Raw genomic sequence first — 12350 nt, forward strand, 5'->3', positions numbered from 1 at the left:
GAAGATGGTAAATCATCAACTACTGAAAAACAAACTGCATCTGTTACACTGTGGAAAAAAATGCCTCTTAAAAAGCTAAGTTGCAGCATGTTTTTCCTCCAGTGGCAGGAAGACTCTTGAAAGATGGTTAGAAGTAGTTAGTGATTAGAATGTGTTTTTTGGATGAGGCTTTGAGCGACCTGAGTGGAAGATATCCCTGCCCATGGCAGGGGAGTTGAAGCTAAATCTTTAAGGTCCCTTCCAACACAACCGAGCCATTCTATGATTCTATTTGGGTTTATTGGAAGCTTTCTAAAGTACTCTTGATGTCTTGTTTCTTGCAGAGACTCCAACCGTCATGTTAAGGTAAAGCAGAAAAGTGCAGTGCTGAACATGCTAAAGAAGTTGGACAAAATAAGGTTCAGAGGTCACAAGAGAGATGAGTTCCTTGATTTAGCAGAGTCTCCAAATGCTTCAGACACTGAATGTGGAGATGAAATCCCCGTGAAAATACCTCGAACATCAACTCGAGACAATGAAGAGCTGAGAGACCCTGTAAGTACCTGATTTAAGTATCGTTATATTATGTTACATAGTTGTCAGGCAGAAAAATAACATAAATTACTAGTTCTTTGTACCTATATTTTGGATTTAACACTTGAAGATTTGTGGACTAGTAAGTAAGCTTCCAGTAACAGGCTTCCATTTTGTGGAAAGATCAAATGAATTTCTTACTATTATGGTTCCCGGTCCCTATTATTGATTTTAGATTATGTGGGCTGACAGGTTTGTTCATTTCGGATGTACTTCTGAGTGCAGTCTGGTTTTAATTTGTTTTGTTGAATTACTAATGAAGAGATCTGAAGGAAGGACTTCTTTTCAGTCTGAGAAGCTCAGATCTGCTCAAATGGCACTGGCCAGGACTGTAGGGATAAGACTTCTGGTGGCTTCATTAGCGTTAGAGGGTCACACCACTTTGTTCTTCACTGCAGTGTTATATCTAGTAATGCTTCTGTGCTATAAAGCTGGTTTAAACCTGTGCAGGAGGTGACCAAGACGCTTCAGGTGCTAAAACTTTTTGATGCTTGTAAGCAGAAACACCCAAACAGAACTACCTTTTTCAAATACACTGTTTCAGGAAAAGTTGAATATTCGTTAAAAAAAAATAATCATCCTACTTTAACTGTTAAAATATGGCTGCGGATCCTTGAGCTTAGAGTGCTACAATCTAAATTAAGATTTGTCCATTTAACTGTATTCTAGAATGTGACTTGTAAGTCAGAATTTGTACCACCCTATGTGGGAGCTCACTGTGTGGTTTTTATCCCCAAACTGTGGTCAGGCTGTTGCCCGAGAGCTCATTTCTAGAAGCACAGAGCTTGCTTACTGCAAGTGTTTGACTAAAAGGCTTCAAACTGTCTATGCCTAAGCATCTCCTCTGGGGATGGCAGCTTGTACCCCATTCTGTAGCTATTAGGTTTTTTAAATTGAAGTGGGCTTGCATGCTATCACATACAGTCCTGCTTATATGGAGCTCTTTTGCCAGATTTTTTTTCCTATGATCATGGAACAAACAAGTGGTAATGACAGAGCGTTTTTCGGTCGCAAAAAGTCTGTCATAGGCAAATCCTCAAGCTCCTCAGACAAGGAAGTCTGCTGAATGCCTTTCCTTTGCTCTTGTTCTACTGAAGACATCTATCGTTTGTTAAGATGTATGTATCATGTATACTGGGACTAATCTGTGCTTCTGCCCTTCCAACATGGTGTTTTCTGAGTTTTTTGTAGGTAAATACTGGGCTTATTTTTATTAAACTTAAGGCATTACATTTATGTGTGGAGAGCAGGGAATACCCTCCGTATCTAATCAGAAGGATCTGGATGGCAGAGCTAGAGGCTGCAGAAAGATCTATCTTAAACCCTAGATACTTTTTTTTTTTTCTGCATTTCTTCAGGAGGTTAGCTCCAGGATGGTATGGCTGAGGGAATAGTGAGGTATACCTACAGTTTTGACTAGTTATAAAGCCTTACAGCTACACATCTGTCGTAATGGTCTCTATTTTCTGAAATTGTTGAGCATTGTGTGCTGAGAAGGTAATTTGACGAGAAACACTTGGCTTTCTGGCTGATTACGTACTGTTAAGTAGGCCGCTGTGATCTAAGTCCTTGGGATACAGTTGAGTATAGTTCTTCAAAAACAGGGAGAAAGGGAGAGAGGAAAGCAGCAACAGCACCAGACTTGTTGTTTTGCCCTGCTGCTGGTGTTTGGGAACTCCAAACCCAGTGTGATGCTGGAACAGCCTAAGAGCAGCAGCCGTGTTACAAATACGAGCAAAATAAGCAAACTCATATGAGGAAGGAGGTCTGACGTATAAGGGATAAATTTCTGATGGGAAGTTTGGGGGATTAGCACTTGGCCCTCACAGACATCTGCCCACTAAGCACTGCTGCCCATCCATGAAATGAAGGGGAAGAAATAATCCCCTGTGCTGCAAAGGTGCCAGGAGTAGAGAAAGTAATACTTGTCTATTTAAGTCGATGTTAAAATAGTGATTGAGATTGTGTGCACAGGGCGATTCTGAATTATGCCTCTCTTTCTTCTTGAGATCATATGGTTGAATTGTGCCTGAATTGTTTTTAATTCAATGACTAAAACCCAAATCTTAAATTGCTTATACAAAATGGCTTTCTTTTATAGTCTCTGTAAGCAACTTAGTATTATTCTTTCATTACACTGATCATGAGAAGACTGAGTCCTGTTAGTTTCTTCCTGTTCAATACTTTTGGGGAACTGTTAAAAGCATACAAAAGTCAATGCAAGTCTTGTGCATAAATCGAAGTTAGGCTGCGTGTCTTTTCAGGTAGATGTGAGCTGTACTGTGCTTCCACCTCTGTTGCTTCACTGTTTCTATTAAAATCTGAGTACAGAACTGATGGGCTTGAAAGAGCAAGATTGGTGGCTGAGAACTGAGCATGGGCTTGTCCCCTTACCTGCATCTTCAATACAGAGATGTCTGTAACTCCACTGTCAGCCCTTCTCTTGACAAAGGCTTCATATCTGCCCCTCTCTACGACTTCCCCCCACCCCACCCCCCCCCCCCCCGGTGTATTAATCATTATGGCACCTTTAAAGAAAGATCTCTGTCTGTTGGAACAGTACAGCACAGTTATATGAATGAAAGGCCCTTCTGTGCTGTGCCTCAAGGGTACGCAGTGCACTTAAAAATGTGCACATTAGGTGCCTCTTCTTTATGTATGTGGTCTGAACTTGACAAGCATATGCAAAAATCTGCCAAAACCAGAGGTTTTAGAATAAAAAAACTTGTCATAAAAGCTTGTGATTGCAGAGCCCTGACCATCTGCAAAGCAGAACATCCTCTGTTGCACACCTCTAACAAGTGAAGTGAATGTTCTGTCCCAGGTCACAGATGCAGCAGTGGGACTTAGTCCCAACACTTCACCTGTCTCACAAGTGCATGTGCAAGTAGCACATGCATAATTTACACCTCGTGGAAGGACAGAAAGGATGGCTAGGTGATGTCATCTTATTTTCTTTTTGAACCGTGAGCTTTACCTATTTAGTTCACTAATAAACATCCTAACTTCTGTTTGGGTAAAGCACACAGCCAGCTCCTGGTAGGAGAGCCCTGAGGTTGGAAGGATTTGTTATTTTCCTCTGAATTCTCCTCAATGGAGAAGAATTCAGTGGTTCTGAGACTTTTTGTTCAAAAGGTGTCTTACTCTTAATTTGAGCTAGTTTGGTCTCTTTGCTTTGAGAATGTTTTTTCCCCTCTAATTTAAATGCTCCGACTACCAGGTATGTCTTGGATAGCAGGTACTTTCTTAGGTCTCTGTGGGTACTTGGACACTGTCAGTTCATTGCCAAGACAGCATGTTGGTTGACGAACTAACTCTTTGCTAAGCAGCTCTTTTGATTTCTGAGTGGCTTCCCAGATTTCTTCCTCCCTTTACTGTAGATGGTTTGCTGTTTTTTTTGTTTGTTTTTTTTTTTTTTTTAAAGCAGGAACATTCAGCACTGTATGCAGCACTGTTATTTCTGCATTTTTTGGTAAAAACACCACAATCACGAAATTGGCAGAGGGGGTAACCTGGTCTATTCCTATTTCCTAATAATGAACATATTAGTATTTGTCGTCTTGTGACATTGGAAATTCAGGTAATGTTGCTTGCTTGGTAATTGAAGTGACCTTTATTCAGTGCCATCATGGTTTCCTGTTCTGTAGTTGCAACATGGTTTCCTTCCTGATTGATCACAATTCTGCACTTAAAAAGCTTTAAAATATTGCTCAAGCAACTTGATTTGCTAAGATGCAAACGTTCAGGGATGGGGATTGTGCCCTAAAATCATAGATTGCCCTCGTATTTGCCAGTTCTTGCCTCATTTTAACTTGTGCCTTGTCACTTTGTGCTATAGATGAATTTATGTACTCTTAATGTGACAAATGTCCCATTTTTATAAAAGGGAGAAAACGTTCAGTACCACATACAGTTTTATGAATAAACTCAGTGCAGAGGAGGATCACGTCCCCTTCGACAGAGAGGGGGAAGAACAAATTTATGTTTAAATCCTTGGAGGTTCTGCACTAACCTGGCAGCAAGCATTGCAAATCGAAGCTCTCATACCTGGCGTATTGTACTGAAAACAGCCTGATCTACTTATGCAAGTTCCCTGACAGCATGCTAGGATTAAATCTGAGTTATTGCAGTACAGAAAACACTGATTTAATTGCTGTTCCAGTACAGTTTGGCTCTTCCTGAAACATGTCAATTAAAACTTTAAACACTGCTGTATCAGTCACCTCTTTTACAATGATTGAAAGATATAAAGCATGATGCAAACATTACAATTAATATCTTAAAGTCTCCAAACCTGGCTAGCATTAGATTTTATTTTTTTTTTAATTTCTGTAGAATATAGCTGTGTTTTGGGAGCTCGCCAATATGGGTATGCTTCCCAGAATTGCTACTAAGGATTAATTATTCATGCAGATGCTTTTGTTCTTAAGCAGTGTTGTTGGGCTTTCCCTTTCCTTACAGCAGGTGAATGCAGCAGCCATGGGGAACCCTTTCTTAATTTGAAGTAAGAAAATGCACACGAAGTGTCAGTTGAGAAACTCGGGAGACTATGACCTCTCTAGACAAGCTCTGTAGTTTGTTCTGTTACTAAAGAATCATAGAATAGTTTGAGTTAGAAGAAACCTTTAAAAGCCATCTGGTCCAACCCCCCTGCAATGAGCAGGGACATCTTCAACTAGATCAGTTTGCTCAGAGCCCTGTCCAACCTGACCTTGAATGTTTTCAGGGATGGGGTATGTACCACCTGGGCAACCTCTTCCAGTGTTTCACCACTCTCATTGTCCAAAATTTCTTCCCTAGATCTAGTCTGAATCTACTCTTCTTTACTTTAAAACCATTACATCTTGTCCTATTGCTACAGGCCCTACCTGATTTTTTTTTTTTTGCCTCCTTTGCTGCTTAAATGAATGCAAGTTAAAATTTTGTATTTTAAACTACCCCTTCCCTGTGTCATGTCCTGGATACTGCTGGGCCATGAGGAGTGACTTGGGTGGATGGTTATGCCCCTGGGCTTGACATGCCATGTCCTCGCTGCTCCCCATCCTCTGTGTTTGAGAACTGCTCCTCTCTAAGTTCATGACAAACTTGGAAATGAGACCAGCATTTTCTTGGATATTCCTAGAGAAAAATCATCTGCATGTGATGTTGTGCAAGTGAAATAAAAGGAGGGAGTTGGCCAGTTACATTTCTGTGTGATGTTGAAGATGTGCTGTGCCGCAGATGGAGAGGACAGATCTGCATCTGCTTGGTTAAAAAGTTAGACCTTTTCTGTAGCTGTACAGTGAAGGTGGTGTTGGTGCTCAGTGCACGAAACAAAAACCCAGGGCTCGCAGGATGAAGGTGGTTTGGGGGTGGAAGGTAGGGAAGGCAGAGAGCTCTCAGGTTGAGGGGCGCTGTTACGAAAAGCCTGAACTGCAGATGGCTTGAAAGACACATTTGTGGGTAGACGTGGTTTTTCAGCCCCGGAGGTGGATGTGACTTGGAGCAGCAACTCTGAACTCTGATAGTGGGTCAGTGGCAATCTGTCGTCATCAGAGATCTTCCTTTAACCCCTCTGGCTGTGACTCTCCGTGCTCAACTCTGGCATTTTGCTGGCTTCCTAGGCACTGCCGAGCCTTGTGCATGGTCTTCGCTAAGTAATAGTGATTGCCAACATTTTAGGAGGGCTCCTGTGTCAAATACTGTCAAAGATAGAGAGGCAGAAGGAAAAGCAGAAATCTGTGGAAACCTTCAAGGCTTTTACTCTGAGTCAGAAGCAAGAAAGGGCATCTGTAGTGAAGTTAAAAGCATAGTTATTCCAGCCTGTGTCCCAGCACTAGCCTGCAGAGGCAGCAGCAGAGAGGAAACATTGCCCAGTTACTGCTGCAATTAATACAAGATAATTTTTTTTGTTAACTTGTGAATTGAGTCAGTTATGATGACTTCAGACAGGTACTTTTTTGAATTCAGAGGCAGGCAGTTGATCTCGACCAAGTGTATAGACCTTATTTCTTATCTTTTTAGCCCATTAACACCTCTTGACACAACGAGGTGTGTTGATGTGGGGAAAAAAATCTGGGACAAAAGAAGCATCTGCTTACATTTCTCCCATATCGCTGTCGTGGACGCGTTCAGTTTTCTGAACGCTTCTAACTTGTATTCATTAATACATTATGTTGTCACTAATTTTGGAAATTGCATGCTTTGTTTTCCACCAAACTTAGATCACTGTATCTTTCTACTCTGGTTAAACCATGCGATTGTTGTGTAATAATAAAATGATCTTGCTCCTAGTATTCTTAGTGAGCGGCTTTATATTTTAACTTAGTTGTTTTTTTTTCCTTTTTTCTCTTAGAAGGTTGTTGTAACCTTTTGGGGTTACTTTAATGATGTATAACTGCTGATTTTTAACCCATTAACTGATGTCAGACTTGTTAGTTCTAATGCTTTAGCAGATACACACATTTGGAAATTTAAAGAGTTCTGTTCACGTGTAACACTTGGTCCTCAGTCCTAGGTGTCTTTTTGCTTTTTCCTGCTTCCTAAGAGGCACAGTCAAAGTATCCTAGACTTATTAATTAATAACTTAATGTCTCTGAAGAAGCAAAAGTGGAGCTGGTGGTTCCCTAGATGGATTTCTGAAATGTACCTCATCTCTTAGTGAAGTACCTTGAATATCTTCAATGAGAATGAAAACTTGAATATGCTTAGATATTTGCTAGCCCCTTTCTTCTTCCTCTCCTCCCTCACCTCAGTCTCCATGTTCCTGTCCCCACTGCAGCACGTGGGGCTGATGACCAGGGACTGCTTGGACAGGAGCCAGATGCTGTCTTAGGTTGCGGCCACTACATCACACGTTGTCTCTGCCGCTCCTTCCTCCTCACACTCACTCCCTGCTCCAGTGTGGAGTCCCTCCTATGGGAGACAGTCGTCCACAGACTTCTCCAATGTGAGTCCTCCGCACAGGCTGCAGTTCATGAACTGCTCCAGCGTGGGCCCTTTCCACAGGTTGCAGTCCTTCAGGAACAGACTGCTCCAGCATGGATCCCCCACAGGTCCTGCCAGGAGCCCTCTCCAGTGTGGGCTTCCCATGGGGTTAGAGTCTCCTTTGGGTATCCACTTACTCCATGGGCTGCAGGGGAACAGCCTGCCTCACCGTGGCCTTCACCACAGGCTGCAGAGGAATCTCTGCTCTGGTGCCTGGAGCACAACCTCCTCCTCCTTCTCCTCCTTCCCTCACATGTTCTCACTTTTCTCTTCCAGCTCCTGTTATGCAGCAGGTTTTTTTTCCCCTTCTTAAATATATTATCCCAGAGGCACTACCACCGTCTCTGATGGGCTCAGCCTTGGCCAGCAGTGGGTCCATCTTGGAGCCAGCTGACATTGGCTCTGTCTGACATAGGGGAACCTTCTAGCAGCTTCTCACAGAAGCCATCTCTGTAGACCTCCTGCTACCAAAACCTTGCCATTCCATCCCAATACGTGTTCAGAGGCCAGGAGCATTCCTGATGAGTACAGCATCTTGTTCTTTGGCCTGTATGTGATTTTATTTATTTATCTATTTATTTATTTTTAAGCAGTGGTAGTAGCTTTTAAGCTGCATGCTAGTAGCAGAGGTTGTCCCTTCGCACCAGACGTGGATATACAATATGGAAAGCCATGCTTTAATGCCTGGTGTCGTGGTTCAGCCCATCTGGCAGCTCAGCCACCACTCAGCCGCTCGCTCACTCCTCCCCTTGGTGGGGTGCAGAGAAGAAAGGCGTAACAAAAGGCCTGAGGGTCGGGAAAAGAACAGCGGAGGGATCACCCACCGACCACGGCCCCGGGCAAAACAGACTCAGCTTGGGGATAAATCAATTTAATTTGTTAACGGTTCATTCAGAGAGGATAACAAGAAGCAAAGCCGGATCTTAAAAACACCTTCCTCCCACCCCTCCCTTCTTCCTGGCTTTGCCTCCTCCTCCAGCAGCACAGAGGGATGGAGAAAGTGGGAGGGGGGGGTTTGCAGGTCATTTCATTACACGTTATTTCTGCTGCTCCTTTCTTAAGGGAGGAGGACTCCTTACACCCTTTTTCCCTGCTCCAATGGATCCCCTCCTCATGGGACAGTTCACATGAGTTCTTCTGGCAGGATGCAATCCTTACCCATCGGATTGCTCTGGCGTGGGCTTTTACCACAGAGTTACGGCTTCTTAGGGAGCTGCCACCTGCTCTGGCGTGGGGTTCTCCACGAACTTCACATGCCTCTCCACCTTGTCGTCAGCCTGCAGCAGCTCACAGAGACCTTTCTCTACAACTTCAGGCCCAGGCATCTCTGCCCCCGCGTGGGTTTTTGCCCCCGGTTTTGGAGCCTGGCTTTCACAGCTACTTACAGGGGCCATTTCTGCAGCCCTTCCTGTGCTACCAAACCCCATCACGTAAACCCAGCACATATGGACAGCAGTCTTTATTTTAATAGCACTTTCCTTTTGCCTGTCCACACAGCATGATGTCCACCTATGCTGCTGTTCGACTTCAGCCACACCTTCCTCTTTGGGGCTCTCCAAGTGTCTGGAGAATATTAGTGATAACACTAAATATTGCAGCATAAATAAATATGACATAGCTCTATAGATAAGAAATCAACACAGAGGTTAATTGTCATCCCATGCTCCTCTGAAAACAGACAGCTGTTACTCTTCAGCAACGACTGGAGTGATTGCAAATGGCACGGCTTACAGCACCTCTCTGCCTAAAGGCAGCTGTGAACGAGAGATCCGGAGCACGGGGAGGAGGACACTGTGCTGTAGCGCTCCCCACATGAGGACTGCCATGGAGTCTGTCCATCTCTACTGTGACACGGTTCGTGTTGGCTCCAAAACAAGAAGCAGCACAGGGCTGCTGCTGAGCTGATGGCTTCTGCTCCTGCTCGGGGCCAGCAGCGTTGGCAGAGCTGCGTGGGTGTCACCAGGCTGCTTCCAGGGCTGGAAATAGCATCTCTGCCTGGCATTGTATGGAGCGAGCTCAGGCGGGGAGTTGGTACCAGGTAAACGCCAGGCAGTAAATGCCTACGGAGTGCTAATTTGCCTGTATAGACAAATTTGGAGGCTTAAACTCAGCATCTGTTCAGCTCAAGAAAGAAAAACAGATGTTTAATAGGTATCTCCACATTGGTTAATTTTGAAAGTGCAAATCATTGCACATAGTGAAAGTACTTTGCTGTCAGTGAGCTTTCGGTACATCTTTCCTAGACCATAGAAAATATCTTTTAATTAACTCTCATGTAAATTAGTTGAATTGATATATGTATGTAATTTAAGCTGTCGTGGTTAGATATATACAAGCTGACTTTTGAATGCAATACAACTCCTCTATGTTTTCAGAGCTCAAACAAGGGGTAGGGGACTGAGGACTTTTTGTCTTGAGATCGTGTCTCAGATGTAGGCTTCTGTAATCTAGCACTTTGGTTTTGAGTATAAGCTGTTGGAGAAGCTCCTATAATTGTCATTGACAGACTTTTTGTACCTGAGGGGGACTGCACACAGTGCCTGAACAGCCATTACTGGGAAGATGCCCTCACCCTCCCTTTCTCTGGCTGTTTGAAAATACCCATTACGGGAGAAGAGCAGTGTCACCTGCCTTCTGCTGTGTGAGCTTGGGGTTTTTCTGTGCTCCCTTCGTGGAGGTGGCAGTTGTCCCTGCTTGTCCTAACTAATCAAGTCACTCTTTAATTCTTGCATTCTGAAGTATTTCTAGTGCTGAGTTCATTCGAGGGATGCTGGTAAAGCAGTCAAGGCATAATCTCCTCACTCACTCCTTCTCCTGGCCTGCCAGGATGAACTGCTGGGCACCAACCACATCCTTCAGCAGCAGCTGGGCAGTACTGGAGGTGAGGGAGCTGCTGTCCCCTACACTGATCTTCCTTGCAGAGAGACTGTGCTCTTCAGAATTACACATCCATAAATGGATATTAAGATATACAGTATGTGTTTTCTAATAACTCAATGAGTATCTTGAAAAGTATTACTTTTGCCAGCTTCACAAATTTTTACGTAAAGGATATTGCATTGACCGTTCAGTGAATGGGAAGAGGAGAGGGATAGTGTAAATACACCTTTTAAATCAGCAGAAGAAAGGCTAGATGATGATGCAGCAGAACTGGTAAAGGAGAGGGGAAAAAAAAAGTCTTTGTTTTCAGGTCTGCAGAAGTGCATTTTGTAAACTCAATGGGAGAAATGCTGTGCATTCGATTAGCTTTCACTCATTTCGGTAGTTTAATGCTCAATAAGAGGTATGCAGAGTTATCGATACTTGTATGTTTCTCATGTGACTGTTAAATTACTGCCCCAGAAGTAAGCTGATGTATTTAAATGACCAAAGAAAAGATGCCTCTGAGCTGTCAGTGTGTTCTGGCTTTCTTATAGGCTGGTCCAGGGACCATCATCATGGCTTCAGGAGTCCAGGATTTTAACAGAACGGAATCTGACAGACTGAATGAGATCAAAGGTCACCTGGAAATAGCCTTACTGGAAAAACACTTTTTGCGTAAGTATAAAATTACTACTGTGTGGAAATAAATGGTTTAAACCTGCTGAAATAAGGCTTCCCTAAACTGCAGAAGTTGGCATCAGAGTTTTGAGGTGTGCTGATGCACAAAGCACGTGTGCTGATACTTCTCTAGGAGGAACTTAAAAGCATTCCCAAGGTTTCTGGGTCACTTGAATGTTTTTTTCCTTACTGCATTCCTCAGAACATACCTCACTACATGACAAAAGCTACTTAGTTGAAGTCTTGATGTTGACATCTTCAGGTTATCTTAGAATTAACTCAACCTTAATGTGGTTGCAATAGCTGTTTTTCTTCTAGTAGTAATTGTAAGAAGGAAGAGATTTCTGAAGGGGTGATCCATGCATTTCCTCAGCAGCTTTCAACAAGTAATATGTCTTAAAACATGTCTCTTCACAGTATATGAATTACTGCCAAGTGTTATAAGAAATACAGATAAGAGTTATTATTTGGTATTAAGTGTGTATATATGTATATATGAGACAAAATTGTCATTCATGGCTAAAGGCAGCTGTAAGACTTTTGGGATTTATCTCAGCAGATCTGAACTGCTGACTTGTAAGATAGGATAGTTAAAACAAAAAAAATAGGAGACAAGCATTCCTTTAGCTCAATAGAAGTAGAGACCTCTGTAATAAATCAAGGAGAACTCTTACTCAGTTCCTTCCCAAAATGGTCATTTTAATGGATTATTTTTGAACTTCAGAATATGAGAGTTGTTTTTATGTGTTCAAAGCTTGTCATATTTTCTAAGGGGTAGAAATAACAAAGCTATAGATGCTATTCAACTTCTACATTACTAACAAATGTGTTTTATCTTCAGCATATTCTCAAGGGTTTGGAATTAATTTTCTGTGACTTTTTTATCATTTGGAAAGATTTTTTTTTTTCTTCTCTTGTGTAAGAGAGGGAGGCATGATAAAGGAGACTGGGCAAGAATTTATAGCGAGCTGCCATCAGCTTCCACTGGTATCTGGAAGAGGTACCATGTTTGGAATATCAAGCAAAAACTGAAAGCTCTATTTGACTTGCTTTGTTGGTTTCAGTGATTTATTTGAATTCTTATTTAACTGTGCAATACAGAGTTACCACGTACTCCTTCCATCCCCAAAGACGTATTGCTTGAGCTCCTGTTATCAGATTATTTTTTAAACTAGATGGGACATTTGTGATTTCCTGATGTAATCTGATGTGTAACAGAAACAGGAGGACTTCCCAGAACTGATTTCTGGTTTGAATTAGAACATGCTTTT

The 12350-nt window shown here is 42.6% G+C and overlaps 1 protein-coding gene across 4 annotated transcripts in view; it reads left to right on the forward strand.

Annotated features, from left to right (window-relative positions):
* Positions 1–357: 357 nt before the first annotated feature.
* GRAMD4 (GRAM domain containing 4) overlaps positions 358–12350 on the forward strand; it is a 55388-nt gene continuing 43395 nt past the window's right edge. For 3 of the 4 annotated variants that reach the window (XM_086610284.1, XM_086610283.1, XM_086610285.1), the window contains exons 1-2: positions 358–534; positions 10956–11076. In XM_086610284.1, the coding sequence (XP_086466410.1) occupies positions 373–534; positions 10956–11076 (283 nt within the window). In that variant the 5' untranslated portion in view covers positions 358–372. The remainder of the gene's footprint in view (positions 535–10955; positions 11077–12350) is intronic. The other variant, XM_086610281.1, reaches the window with a different exon arrangement.

Source organism: Tauraco erythrolophus, chromosome 4, assembly GCF_009769465.1.
Source record: "Tauraco erythrolophus isolate bTauEry1 chromosome 4, bTauEry1.pri, whole genome shotgun sequence".
NCBI classification, from domain to species: domain Eukaryota; kingdom Metazoa; phylum Chordata; class Aves; order Musophagiformes; family Musophagidae; genus Tauraco; species Tauraco erythrolophus.